The 14,900-nt window shown below is 40.7% G+C and overlaps 1 protein-coding gene across 1 annotated transcript in view; it reads left to right on the plus strand.

Annotated features, from left to right (window-relative positions):
- The window catches only part of LOC117811075 (ankyrin-3-like), a 122,658-nt gene extending 109,306 nt beyond the window's left edge, over window positions 1–13,352 (plus strand). The window contains exons 38-44 of the mRNA XM_034681109.1: window positions 30–104; window positions 458–589; window positions 737–880; window positions 3,262–4,744; window positions 4,908–5,070; window positions 7,363–7,454; window positions 11,301–13,352. Of these exons, the coding sequence (XP_034537000.1) occupies window positions 30–104; window positions 458–589; window positions 737–880; window positions 3,262–4,744; window positions 4,908–5,070; window positions 7,363–7,434 (2,069 nt within the window). The 3' untranslated portion in view covers window positions 7,435–7,454; window positions 11,301–13,352. The remainder of the gene's footprint in view (window positions 1–29; window positions 105–457; window positions 590–736; window positions 881–3,261; window positions 4,745–4,907; window positions 5,071–7,362; window positions 7,455–11,300) is intronic.
- The last annotated feature ends 1,548 nt before the right edge of the window (window positions 13,353–14,900 follow it).

Below are 14,900 nucleotides of genomic sequence, written 5' to 3' on the forward strand. Positions count from 1 at the left end.
TTGATGAGGGATGTCCTCTGTCTTTCCAGGTCCCCAAAGCCCTTGTGAGCGGACAGATCTGCGTATGGCCATCGTTGCAGATCACCTGGGACTTAGTTGGACAGGTTAGAAACATTAGGCATGCTTTTCTTCTCTCTCTCTCTCTCTCTCTCTCTTATCAGTCTCAAACCTTGTACTTTACTGCCCTCTTCAGGCCACCAAGGAAACTTCCTTTTTAATGCAGCAATGAAAGAAAACAAAGAATTAAACTGTCTGTAATATAAATGTTTTGGTGTTTGAAAGTGAGAACAGCTGAATTATACTGTAGGCTGTTTAATAACCACAGAATTTGAATCATATTGAAATTCAATATTGTATGTTAGTATCTGCAGTCTGTGTGTTTGCACTGTGAGCAACATGACAGACATTTTAAAATTGCAGTATTTGTGTCTGTCTCACTGTCTCGTTCCTATCACAGAGCTGGCTCGGGAGATGAACTTCACAGTGGATGAGATCAACCACATCAGATTAGAGAACCCCAACTCTCTGACAGCACAGAGCTTCATGCTGCTTAAGAAATGGGTCGGACGGGAAGGGAAAAATGCCACAAGTATGACTATTTATATATCTGAAAGCCTTACTTTTTATCTTTTTCCATTTCTTTCTCTGTGAATCTCTTTTTTTCTCGGTCTCACTCGCTCTGCCCTTGATTTAAGAACTCAACTTTTTTTTTTTGTCTTCTCGTCTATCTCTACAGCGGATGCCTTATCTGCAGTGCTGACCAAAGTCAATCGGATGGATATTGTGACTTTACTGGAGGGCCCAATATTTGACTATGGTAACATTTCAGGCACGAGATGTTTTGCCGATGATAACGCTGTTTTCCGGGATCAGGCTGATGGTAAAGTTTAGCTCTGTCTAGCTGACCTCTTGCCTCTCCCTGCTACCTTTTAAGTTGTGCCAATGCATGAACTATTTACTGTAGACTTAGGGTTAATCTCTAGAGAAGTGGATGTGGACTCAGACTTGGATTTTGTTTGGACAACTGGCTCCTACACCTCCCTAAAGGCATTCCTTATTTCTATGTTTGTAAGAATTACGGTACTCTACTTTCAACTTCAGTCCCTGCTCGTTTTAAATCCAAAACACAACCATATTTCAGCACTTATATTCCACTGTAATAACCTGAGCACTTCCTAAAATTGGCTAACAAACCACCTTGTTGTGGCTACCTGTCCTGAATACTCCCTTCAAACCAACAAAGTGCACCCAGTTGTCACAAATGAGCATTATCTGCTGTTAAAATCCCACTCTGTGCATGTCGCATCCTAGACACTACTTTTCCTGTTTTATTAATCATGTCTTACTTGAGCAGAAATGTTATAACCCTGTAGAGTTTGCTTACTTCTATTAATTTAGCTTAGTTCTCCTAGTTCTCCTCCAGTTCCTCTGAACCTTCCTCGGATAGATGAGAGAATCTCTTCCTCTGTGATACCAGACTGCCTCCTCCTCCTCCTCCTCCTCCTCCTCCTCCTCCTACTCCTGCCTCCCATCATCTCCCCGTGGTTCACTGCTGATAACAGCACATAACAGCTCTTAACAATTAAGAGTCATGTGTTGTCCTTTCCTCATCCATCCCTCCCAGGCCTCCTCGTCCTCCACACATCCCTCATTCATGTTATTCATTCATTGGTTTGTTGTCCCGGCATCTTTTACATTAAACCGTCTTCTATGTTTTCTTTTTCCCTCTTCTCCATTTTCTTTTTTTTTTATCTTCTGCGTATATCTTGCTGTATTCTCTTCCCATAGTCTGCGTAATTATCCCTTTAACCCCCGGAAACACTCAAGCTGCCTACATTCTTCCCAATTCCTCCCCCTATTTTCAAACGCCAACCCCAACACCGCCGCCCACTCCCCTCACTCCTACTACAGCGCTCCACTACCTCCCCCTGTCCTCACGTCGCTCTCCGAGTTACGAGTCGTCTATCTCGCTCAAAGATTTGGCGCCCCCAGCAAACTTTGAATCATCGCAGTTCAACTTCCTCTCTCCTTCGTCTCAAAGCCTCAGGCCCCGAACTCCCACTGCTGACCCTTGTCAATCCCACACCTTCCCTTTCTCGCCTCACCCGTCCTCCCCCATCCCCCTCATCACCTCACCTATACTCAGCTCGCCACCACCCCTTCCTTCTCCCCCCTCCTCTCCCAGCTCAGTCCCAACCTCGCCCAGACTCACCACACCAACTCCAAACCTCTCACAAACAGAACCAAACACCTTTTCTCATGAAACTGGATCTACCTCTGACCTGCAGACCTCTGCCCACTCTGACACTTCCACCAAACCCACCAGCCTCACCCTGGCATCTTCTTCTAATCCCCCTAACCAACCTGAATCTATCACTACACCCATGTCGCCAGTCCCCTCCTCACCCTCAGGCAGGGCTTCGCCTTCTGTCGTCATCTCTCAAATCAAAGACTCCCAGGTGGCTCCCTCCTCCCGCCCTGTCTCTCCTCTCACCTTGTCCCCCATCCCTCCTGTCTCACCCTCTGGGTCTCGTTGTACTAGCCCAGCTCCTTCCTCCCCTCCTCTCCGCTCTCTGTCTCCCTGTCCCGCTTGCCAGTGTACCTTTGCGCCCTCCATCTCACCCTCTCCCTCTTCTACCCGTGTTGACCCTTCCACCATGGAGATATTAATCTAGCATGTTCCATCCTTTATCTTTTTCTTCTCACATCTCTCATCTGTCAGCTATCTCATGTGAGCATGTAACAGAAAACCTCGGCAAATATTATCATCTTACACTCATCACATCCCACGCTACATGATTAACAAGGCCTTATGTCGCTAATGTGTCCCACTTTTGTAGTCTTACCTAATCGCCACTCTACTAAATCTCACTGAAAATCAAATGAGTGAAAAAAGTAACATTACTTTACTAACTCAATTCAGTGTTTATGTTTATATTTTTAAGATTTGGTTTCACTACTTCTATGTATTTTAAACATATTCAGTAAACTGTATGTTACATTATTATTTCATTTTACTGCATATGTTTAACATGGATCTGTCATACTGAAACGACTCAGACATATCGCCATAAATGCTATCTGGTTGTCTGGATACATGCCTCACACTTGTGCCATTGCCCACGTCATACGGTGTTTGTGTTAGAGCGTGTGTTTCTGTGTGTTTGTGTTTGTTTGTGTGTGTTTGCGTGTGTGTGACGTTCCTTTGTGGCATGCTTCAGTGTGTGTACGTTTCTACATTTGTCATCCTGTCACCTACAGATTATCAGAGCATTCTAGCGGAGCTGCAGTCCCCCGCCGCACTGCACTCCGACTCCCACTTCCTGGAACCCGAACTTCCAGTCACCCCCAACCCTTCCCTTGATCCCCACCAACACCACCACCATTACCCAGAACCAGAAACCCCATTGCTGGCTGACTCCCAGCAGGCCCTACCTTGGAGCCCAGAGATAGAGCCCGGTAGCCAAGAGCACGACAGTCCCCCTAGGAGCCCCCCCAGACCTTGTGAGCTCGCCTTGTCCGCCCCAGTATTTGTACTCCCGGATCCTGTTCCTTCTAAGGTCCCAAAGCCTCACATCGCTCTGAACGACCAGCTGCTTCTGAGTGAGGAGGAGGACAGGTCCTATCAAGAAATGGAAATGAGCCACAGGCCCAGGTCGCGCTCCTTCCCTGCAATGTTTGACTCAGACATCGACATGGCTTTCTCTACATCCTCCCCTTCACTCTCATCAATATCATCCATGACTCCTTTATCGCCTGACAGAGCCAGAGTGGGAAACAGAGGCGTGCAGATGGGCACCCTGAATGGGGTAGAGGAGGTTACAGATTTGAAAGGAGGTGAAAAGAAAGTGATAGAAGAAATAGAGAAGGTTGCTGAGATGGTTGCAGCAGAGCTAGCAGAGGGAAAGGACTTAGTGGAGAAGTGGGTGGAAAAAGACTTAATTAAAGACGTGGACAGAAAGTGTGACATAGTGATAAAAGACAGGTCCAACATGGAAGAGGACATTTTATTGGAGCAGAAGGAGGACTATGCAGAGGAAGAGAAGGGTGTGGAAATTGAGCTGCTAGATGAGAATAAAGGGGAGGTCTGTGAGGTAATGGAGGTAAAAGATTTGAAGAATATGTCAGAAGAACAGCCTACTCTGGGAGAAACTGGATACAAAGTGGAAAAAGATGATGATATAGAAGCAGAGTCTTGTGAAAAGGGTGCTGATGAAACACCTACAATTCAAGTTACTGATGGCTGCAATGAGGAAAAGGTCTACCAGAGAGACAGGCTGGGGGATGCAGATAGAGAGCTGCCATTTGAAGGTGAAAAAGGGTTGTGTGGCAGTGAAAGAGAGATTCTTGAGACATTAGAAGGGGACAAGGCAGAAGGGGACGAAGCCATAGGTCTACTTTCCCCTCAGGGCTGGGTTGAGGCACTTGAAGAACGCCAACCCAGGGATTCTGGATCCAGTGTGGAGGAGGAAGAGGGGGAGGTAGAGAAAGATGAAGAAATCACAGAAGAGCCATTAGGATCTGTGTTGGAGGAGGTGAAGAAAGAAGAAGGCTCAGAGGAGGAGGAGGAGGAGGACGGAGAGATGATCAAGGCCAGTTTTCAGCAGACTCTTGATCAGGTTGAACAGGCAGAAAAAGAAGTGTGTTCACTTTCAGGTTGGCACAGTGATTCATCTAGCGTCAATGTGGAACCACCAACGCCAGGCCGCAGTGTCAGCTCAGACTTGCTCGACAGGCGGGAAAGGTACAAGTATTATGCAACTACAAGCTTCAAACAGTAAACCCTGGAAAATCTTAAATCTGAAGCATACTTATGCATGCGTTTAGAGATCTTCTTAGAGACTGTTTTTCAGCTCGGTACATGATCCTAAAACAACAAGTCTGATCGTGTTGTTCTTACCCAACAGCCAAGAGAACTCCAGCGACTCCATCACCTCCTCGTCCCGGGGCGAATCAGGGAGGTCTCGACACAACGGCGACAACTCAAAGCACTCACCTCAGGGCGGCTCATCAGAATCATCAAGCGGCAAAAAGGAAGAAGGAGCCCTGCTGTCCGAGATAAAAGTCCAGGTAATGCTTCAAGAAACAATAATCATAAGAAAAATCCAAACCTGTGATTTATAAAAGAATGTTTTTGTATATTTTGTTGATAAAAAGAACTGTGTTGCAGTTTGATTGTGTTCTTCCAGGAGGAGCCTGTAAAGAAATATAAACGTCATTGTTTTATTCCAGGTTCATCTTTTCGTTACAGCCCAGGATTACATCAGGATGCCTTTAACTAACTTCTTCTTCTGCCCTTTTATGTGCTTTTTTCCCTCCACCTTCATTTATATTCTATGAACTTAAAATACCTTCTTCAGCAAAGGGCCGGGGTAGATTCCGGCTCAGAGGAAGAACAGACTGTAACAACCAGAATCTTCAGGCGCCGTCTCATTTTAAAGGTACCCTGACAGTCTGGTGCAGGAGCTGGATTGAGGCCTTGGCTTTGGTTGGTTTGGTTTAGTTTGAAGTCTGGTGTGCTTTTGCGGTGCTCTGTTGCTGATACTCTCTCTTTATATTTGTAGATGTGTTGGTTCATGATTGTTGAACCTGTCAAAGTTGATAGTAACATGGTGTTTAAACATGGATTATTGAAGATTAACATAGCTGGCTGCTTCTTTCTGACTCGAAGATTCTCCCGCGAGGAGTTGCTTCGGTGTGGTGTTGGTGTTGGATTGTTATATCATAGATTCTATCGTGTCTATTCATGTGCTAACCACAAATACTTGCAGGGAGAAGAAGCAAAGAATATCCCAGGCGAGACTATGACAGAGGAACACTATATGGACCGAGATGGTAACCTCATCAGTAGAAAAGTAACGTATAACTTCTTTTCCATCCCCAGCTCTGATTTTAAGCCTTGCACATGGAGCTTCGTGTTTCACAAAAACAGACCCCATCAGATCTTTTTCCTCCTTTGTCAACACCCTTCTACATAACACAGGTGATCAGGAAGGTCATCCGGCGAGTGTCTACTCCCACACCAGATAACCAAGGAGGTCGTCAGCGCAGTCCTATTCTGCAGGAGGATGGGTCAGAGGTCGGCATGAAGATCACCCCTTTCACTGTGTGTCTGGGTTTAATGCCTAATATATAGGATCCTGCTGCTGTCAGAAACATTGATAATGAGGATTATATAAGTAGTGCAGAATTAACAGCTACTTTAAAAGTTATAGTTAGAGCTGCTCAGATACACAATGAAAACAGTGTTTATCTCTCCTAAATGAGAAACCTCAACCCCTCGAGAACCATCAGCAGTTTCAGTCTTAGCCTGCAGCCATGAAATGCTGAAATCCACAACATGCTCTCAACATGTTGTGAAAGACTGGAAATGTGTCATCAAGAATTTCAAGGAATTTATTTAACCTTTATTTTAACAGGAGGAAAACCCCATTAACATTAAAAATATCCTTTTCAAGAGTGTCCTGGCCAAGATAGGCAGCAGCAGGAATATTGAAATGCACAAAATCTACGACTTATTTATGTTTAAAAAAAAATAAGATAAGCACCTTGGTTTAGATATTTCACTTACCTGCACATATCTCAGTTAGAATGTAATTTATTGGATCATTTCCAACATTGAAGTTTATTTATGAGGTAATTAATGTAGTAGAGGCTCATAAGAAAGAACTATCTCAGCAGCAGTATAGTATACTGATATCACTAGTTACTTCCAGGTTTTGCAGACCTCAGAGTAACAGCTCTGCAGCTTTAAGTGTGAAACAAAGTAAAAGGAGGATCAGTTAGATTTAAACATGTTCTCCTCTGGTGATTTTTTAAATTAAAGCTGGGTTAATGGTTCAGTAAAAGTGTTCTCACTTGGCACTTTTGGGCAAAAAAGATACAAATATATTATAAAAAAGAGCATTGATTTGAAGTGCATGCTTGCATGTTGTGTTTTGATACTGTGTGGTGTCTATTGTATTGCATAACAAAGGGGGTGCTGACTGTGTTCCTGACTGTGTGGTTTTAGTGGTCTTTTAAAGTGTTTAAGCGATTAGTCAACAGTATGACTAATGAGTGTCGTGATTCTGCTGTGAAAACACAATCTGCCTGTTTGTTTCTAACTCTTTTCATAATAACTGAGAATCTCTCTTCTTCTAGGTGTCTGGTTGGTGTTTGCTTTGGGTGATAATTACATTCCTAACATTTGAGCTAGGACTAACATGTATCACTTTTTTGGTTGCTGTTTTGGTGTGGGAAGTTTTTCTCTTTCCTTTGTCTCAGGTTGCTGTTACAGCTTTTGTTCATTGGATGGCAACTCCTTTCTATCCTCAGAATATCCCATCTCAATTGTAACGGGCTTGTGATTGTGTTTTTCAGCAGGGTGAGGGGTCGAGGAATAGCAGGCGAAGGGACGACAGAAGATCAGGGGACAAAAAGCTCCACTCATAGGGACGGTTGTGCTCCACCAGGTACAGTAGTTTACTCCTTGTCATTGTAACTGCCTTGTGTCTGTCTATTTGTATACATAAATATGGAGTTGTGTTTCTATATTTTGCTTCTTTTCTGTATAACATATATTCTGCACATTAATTTACCCCACCATAATTTACAATGCAATAACAGCAGTGCTCCAAACCACCGCTTACCTGCCTTCTATTTATTTCTAGTTGTGCAGCTACTGCTTTGTTGGTTTTCTCTTGTCACCTGATCTTCATATTATTACATTCCCCTCAGTTGTCATACTCACTAAACTACAATCTACTCAAAGGCTTTGTTCTCTCTCCTTTAAAAAAAACAATACTTTGCAAATATACATGTTTTCTAACTTGATCTCTCAAAGGTCAGAGCATACTGCCACTAGCATTTCTAAATCCCCAACCAGTTGGCATTTGGGGTTTCGTAAGCTTTAGCTAATAGAGCTGCAAAAAAAACATGATGCACAAACACAAAGAATGCTCTAACTGCTAGCTGACGTAAAGGTCCTGTGTGTCAATGGGAAGGGGAACAAATGGCTATGATGTGGCCCCCTATTAAGGGTGAGTCATGAATATTGCTTGAAGTCTTTGCAGCTTCTATGAAAATTACGCCAAGAAACTTAAGTTGGCTGTTAACTGTGATGCATTCGTACGATGTATTCAGAAGTCCAAATTAATTTGAGTTATTTGTTCAAATTAAGACTCAGAACAGATTTTTTTTTTTTGTAATTAGTATTTTATTGATTTTTACATAAGACTTATCACATTTGGGTGAAAAACATTTTTTTTTTTTACACGAAACAATATATAAATAACATAATAATAATATGAATGAACAGATAGATTAAAATAAACACATTTAACTAATAATAATTTAAACCAAAACCCAAAGATAAAAATAAAATTAAAAAAACAACCGCAAAAAAAACCAAACAGAAAACAAAAACAAACATGCACCATGATTATTCCAATTTAATAGCAGCAGTACACTCCTATACAGTATGTGTGCCTTAGTTCAAGCTCAATCCACATTACCAATGTATTTCAAATCGTCTCCCCACTTTGCAACATACTTCTCCACCATATCCTGACAGCTGAACGAAATCTGTTCATATGATGCTAGAACATGCTCAGAACAGATTCTTACACAAAAAAGCAAAGTGCGACTTCAACTTGACGTTCAAAATATCCAAGCCCTGCTCACCTTCTGTGTCTCGGTCCCACCTGACTACAGTCGATGGCCCACCACACAACTGAAGGGGTGAATAATGTGAAATCACACCAAATTACCAGGAGTGATTTATGACCCAAGGACCAAAGGAGTGCATTCTAACAAAATAAAGTCAACACAAGGATAGGGCACATTACAGCACCTATAGTCTCTTGAGATGTCTACTTTGATTTCATCCAGTCTTAAATGTCACAGTGAGGTCACCAGCAGCCTGCAGATACACAGCAGAAACATGCTGGGTAGTAGAATTAAGAAGCAAATAAGAGGTGCAAGAGGTTATATTTTTACATTTGCATGAAGACAACATTGCCATTTGGCTGCACTTTAAGTGGTAAAGCTAACCTGGCTGCATCAATGGTATGTTTACAGCCAAACCACCCTGAACACACCTGCTCTGGGAAGCTAAGCAGGGTCAGGCCTGGTTAGAGAAAGAGAAACATACCTTTTTAATACCCATGGGGGAAATTAAATTTTTCCACTCGTGTTTTTTTGTTTTTTTTTAGTCATGCTACACTCACAGTTTGGTATATACATACAATTTTCTGCACAAACATGCAGTGGACATGCACTTAGGGAGAGATGTCAGAGTGAGGATGCTGCCATCAACCAGCGCACCCTGAGCAGTTGGAGGTTCGGTGCCTTGCTCAAGGGCACCTCGGCAGTGCCCAGGCAAGTGAACCAGCATCTCTCCAGCCACCAGTCCACTTGCCAAATTTCGCCCATACTGGGACTCGAGCTGGCAACCCTCTGGCTACTGCCGCCCCCAGTAGTACTTGTAAAGGAGACCTCCTGGGACTAGTAGATGCTAACAGAGAGTTGGTCGTCTCTCAAATGGGGAGATGACCAACGTGCCAAAGTGTCCTTGAGCAAGACATCGAATATCAGTGGAATAGCCAGCTATACTGATAGGTATAAAATATAGTAGCCTCTGCTTATAGTGTATGAACAGCTGAATGTAAGGTTAAAGCACTTTGAGTGGACTAAATACTAGCAAAGTGCCCATATAAGTGCATAAGTCCATTAAATGCACATACAGGAAATTGTATTGATCTCATCTCACTTGAGGCAAGACAGCACAAGAGAGCATTTTCCCGAATATCAAATTATTTCCCTCACCAGATGGTTGCACCGTCACATCGACAGCGCAAAAGGCTGACTGATGTCTGAGCCTGGTTATCCCCTGGCAACATTTCTGCCATCTTTGTCCACTGAATGTGTTTATGTAGTGGGACAGAGTTGACGGGTGCTACTCACCTCAGCATTATATTGCGCTGCTGATACCCTCAATGCTTGTTTTTGTCATCTAAATCCCTGACGCACAATAGCATTGTAGCATCCAAAGAGAGTTTGTTATCCCACCGGCCAGACTGTTAATCCCTGCTGCTGTCCACCCCTTATGTCGTGTTTGAAATGAATCACTCCATCTGCACAAAAACTGACTCAGATATAATATGGCACTACTGCCAGGTCTGACAGAGAGTTACTATGGTAACGGAGGTCACAAAAACAACCTACGGACCATCAGGTCTCTTTAACATTATATCAGGTTATCATTTAAAGGAATGGAGGATCGTGATGGTTTTTTGTGCTTCTAAAAAGCATTTTCACACGTTGAAAAAAGAACTCTTTTATGATAGAGAGGTTACACAATTTGAACAGAGGTTATTATATAAGGATGATATTTTCTTTAAAGTTCCCGTGAGGACTTGGTAGCTGGTTATGAAACAGTCTGAAATGAATAGTGATGTCTCTTTATGACCTACTGAAGCAAACAAGACTGATGACATGATTGATTATTTATTTATAGTCATTTCTCATGACTTACTGCTGTGTATCAGGTGTCATATGAAATGATTAACAGCAGCTACCAGAAAAACATTATTTTTTTAACATTTTCCATGGCAACTAATCTTGATAAGTGATACATCTGACCATGGGAAGAGAGCAGGATGAAATATTTTGTTAAACACTTGGTACTTATGTACAAGAAAAAATAAGAAGATCGATAAAAGCTCTTGCTTTGTCCACAGGGGGCGCCAAAATCAACACCAACCAAACATTGCGCAGAGGAGCTTTAACAATAACACATTTTTACACTTATTACATATAAAGGTATGAGCACAGAACTCCAGTGCTCTCCTGTCTTTACTGGTTGCCTGTTCACACTAGAGCGGATTTTAGAGTGCTGACTTTTAAAATTGTAAATGGTTTGGCACCCTCTTACCTCATTGACCTGGTGGACCCATATGTGCCTGCTCGGGCACTTCATTCTCAGGGGACTGGCCTTTAAGTGTCCCTAAGGTCCGTAAAAAGACTATTGGTGAGCGGGCCTTTTAATTCCATGCTCCCACTCTATGGAATAATCTCCCTGTCGACATTCAGTTGGCATGTTCAGTTGATGTATTTAAGGTAAAGCTGAAGACCCACCTGTTTACTGTTGTTTATGGCTAATGATTCTTATACTGTGTTGTGTCTTTGTTTGTTATTTGTTTTTAAGCTTTGTAAAGCTCTTTGATCGAAAGTGCTCTATAAATAAAATTAGTTTTATTATTATTATTAAAACATTTAGTAGTATTTCTATCTGTAATAAACTATTTTATGTCTTACAGATGTGCAGGAACCAGGCTGAATGGTTCCTGGTTTGGAGTGTATAGAGGGCTGAACAGTTCCAGAGTGAGGACTTCAGGCACAGTCCAGTCTGCAACCATCTGCGTCAAACAAACAGTTTTCACAGGAGGAATCGACCCCTCTGACTAAACGCATGAGCATGAAAAACTCACCCTCCTGTCAATCAAAGGAGCAGGGGGAGGGTTCTCACTCTCTGACCGTAGTGGACCTGTGGACAATGATTCTGCTTCCTATTTTGTGTGAAACAATATGTGCCATCGGTCCACCGGTGTTGTATGAGCTTTTTTTGAGGAGCATCGTTTGCTGTGAGAACGAAAACAAAAAAGACTCCATTACCGACAACCACACAGGTGCAACTGTGACCAAAGATGGCACAAGAGCTCAATCCACACGGAGGGTGGAAGGAAAGAAGTAGACACAATAACACTAAACATAACGGAACACTTCTGATACAACTTCAACACTCGCCTTATAGTTTTTTCTTGAACCCATTGTTGTCAAGATGTAAATTGTTTTGGGATTTTTTTCTTCCTTTTTAAAACTTAAACTAACACGAAAGCTTTTTTCTGTATATAAAATACAATGTGTAAAAATTCTTTAAAAAGGGGATAAGTTACTGGTTGAGAACGCACTGAGGAGAGTTACCTTTTCAAGTGCTTTTGAAATTTATTGAAGCGGTTCCACTTTTAAAGATTTGAGTGTAACTTCACAGGTTCTTGTATAATTACTTATTAGAGCAGGTATAATGTTTGTACATGAAAAAAAACACTGGTTTGATTTTAACAGAGAGAAATTTCCAGAAAATCAAATTTCAGTAATGGATTTAATCCTACAAAAAGCAGCCTTTCAGAGTTCTCATATTTTCATGCATGCTGTTCACTTTATTTTAAGTACAATTTTTACAAGTTTGCAAACACTGTAATCAAACAACAAATACAACCCTTTATCTGTGTGCACATATAGCCCTAACATTTGTCACCAATTTTATATTTTGAGTTGAAAAGGGGTACCATTAAAACATTCATCATTGTTGGGGGTGAGGATGAAAAAAAGTCCTATAGCTTCTTGAGGGTGTGATGTCTTGTCTGTCTATGTGAAACCAGAGGGCAGCTTCTGCTACGAGAACGATTTAATCTGAATGTAAATGCTAGTAGGCTGGCTCGCTGTAAAATTATAACTGTATTGTGCGTATTGGCTATAAGGTGTAGGAGTCTCTGTACACTGTTAGACTGTTTGTAATCATTTTAGCAGTGTGTCAATTTGGTTTTCTAACGGCTGCTGTGATATTTAAGGAAAACTGGGGCATTTCATTTTGGATTTTTTGGTGAACTATTTCCTTAATTTAAAAACCTACTCACATTAAGGACACATAAAGACATTATTTGATTGTAGCTCTAAATAGCATATTGTATGACAAAAACACTGGATGGTCAAAAACAATTATTTAAGCATTAAATAAATTGTGTTTAACTCTGAAACTGTGTGATCTTTTTAGGCTTGAGAGTCTGTATATGCAGTGTCGAATAGAATTGTTTTCACTAGCTCATTGGCAACATTTTTTTACTTTACATTACATTAGGGATTCTCTTTGTGTTGATTTTCATTAGATGCCCATGTAGTTCAAGTGTGGTGTTCTACTGGTGCGATGACTCAGTATGCTGATGTCTATGCTGTGGACATGACAACTATGTTTTTTGTTTATTTTGTTTATTTTTTTGAGGGGATTGGGGTGGGTTAAAAGAAGTCAGGTAGGGTGCTGTACCACATCCCCTTATACTACTATGTCAATCAGGGGGTAGAGGATCCTTTGATATGGTTGAACTATCAATTTTGTTTGATATGTGTTTTCACCTGAGCAGATTTTTTGATGTACAATTCTTACTAACAGAGTGAAGCCATTGAAATGTAACTATTCTAGCACTTTGGTTATTCAAGGTCTTTTAGAGGCTATAGCAGCAATGATGCCACCACAAATGTTTCAGACGTCTTTAAAAAAATCAACCTAAAAATAAAAAAAAATAAAAATGCATTGATTTCGCAATACAAGGTGTTTGTTCTTGTCTCTGTGTCCCTCAATGTTTTATATTTATGTTAGAAGTCATGGCAGCAGGGAGGTAATTATGTCATGAGAGATGCTGCCCTTCACTCACAGTCATATTCTTCCCTATCAAAATGTCCTAAAACAGCAATCTCCATGGCTGCTTATTGATATGCTTCACATGCCAAGTTAATTAGAGTTCCCAGAAAGAATAATGCCCTTTTCTTTTAAGTAAGTAATTAATAGACTACACTTATATTTCAAGTACTTAATTTGACACAAGTTTATGACCAGTGACAGCATTGTGATCTGTCTGGATCTCAATCACAGCCCTGCCAAATTATATTAATTATTTCCACACTGTTGTGCCTGAGGTGTAACAGAGCCAACTGCAGGTGGATACCTAATGCAAATAATAAGACTAGTTTGTACATTATTAGACCTAATGTCGGTTAATAAAATATCCATAGTGCCACCTACTAATTATCAAATATAGCAAATCTCACATTACCCCTTTGTTGTTATGAAGATATGTGCCCCTATATGAACTTTTTCTTTGTGATTATTTGAATTAATACAAATAAATGTCTACTCTGTTACATCAAAGATAAAATGACTAACGTGTTCAGAAAAGTACATATGTTTTTCTGTCCTAGACTACCTCAATTTTGGAATTATTATTTCATGACCTTGTCAAAAGTCCTAGGTATTCAGGCTAAGATGGACCCCTTTGTTGCTACATTGTGAATCCCACTTGATCAAGTTCAACTTAATTCCTTACAATCACAGGTAATGGCTTTTACTTCTCTTTCAGCAAGGCGTCAAATCCTACTCCTCTGGAAATCCTCCAAACCTCCTTCTTTATCATTTTGGCTTAATGACGTTATGTGATTTCTCAAATTGGAGAAGATAAGTCTAACAGTGAAGGGTAGTTCTAAGGATTAAAAAAAAAATTTCACTCATTGCCAGCCTTTCCTCAAACTTAGACCACCGCAACTTCTTTCTTTCTTTCTTTCTTTCCTTCTTTTTTTTTTTTTTAAATTATTATTGTTTGTTTATTGCATCAGTTCCATTGCCATTTATCTATTTGGTGACTACTCTATTTAAAACAATGTATCTAATAATTTTGCACAGGTAAATTGATTTATTATAATTTTCTTTGAATGCAGTTTATTGTTTTATTGGGGAAAAAAGACGAACATTGTATATTTTGAATTGACATTGCTGTATTTTGCTACGGAAGAGGATGAGGGCCACTGAAAAACAAAATTAAGGTAAAACATTTTTTATTATTATTCTGAGAAAAAAGTCAGAATTTTTAGATTAAAGTCAAAATTCTGAGATTAAATTCAGAATTTTGAGATTAATGTCAGAACTGAGCAAGAAGTCATAATTCTGAGATTAAAGTCATAATTCTGAGAAAAAAAATCATAGTTCTGAGATTAAATTCAGAATTGAGAAAAAGTCAGAATTTGATATTAAAGTCAGAATTCTGAGAAAAAAGTCAGAATTATTAAATTAAAGTCAGAACTCTGACGCCTTG

Source organism: Notolabrus celidotus, chromosome 4 (genome assembly GCF_009762535.1).
Source record: "Notolabrus celidotus isolate fNotCel1 chromosome 4, fNotCel1.pri, whole genome shotgun sequence".
In the NCBI taxonomy this organism is placed as follows: Eukaryota; Metazoa; Chordata; class Actinopteri; order Labriformes; family Labridae; genus Notolabrus; species Notolabrus celidotus.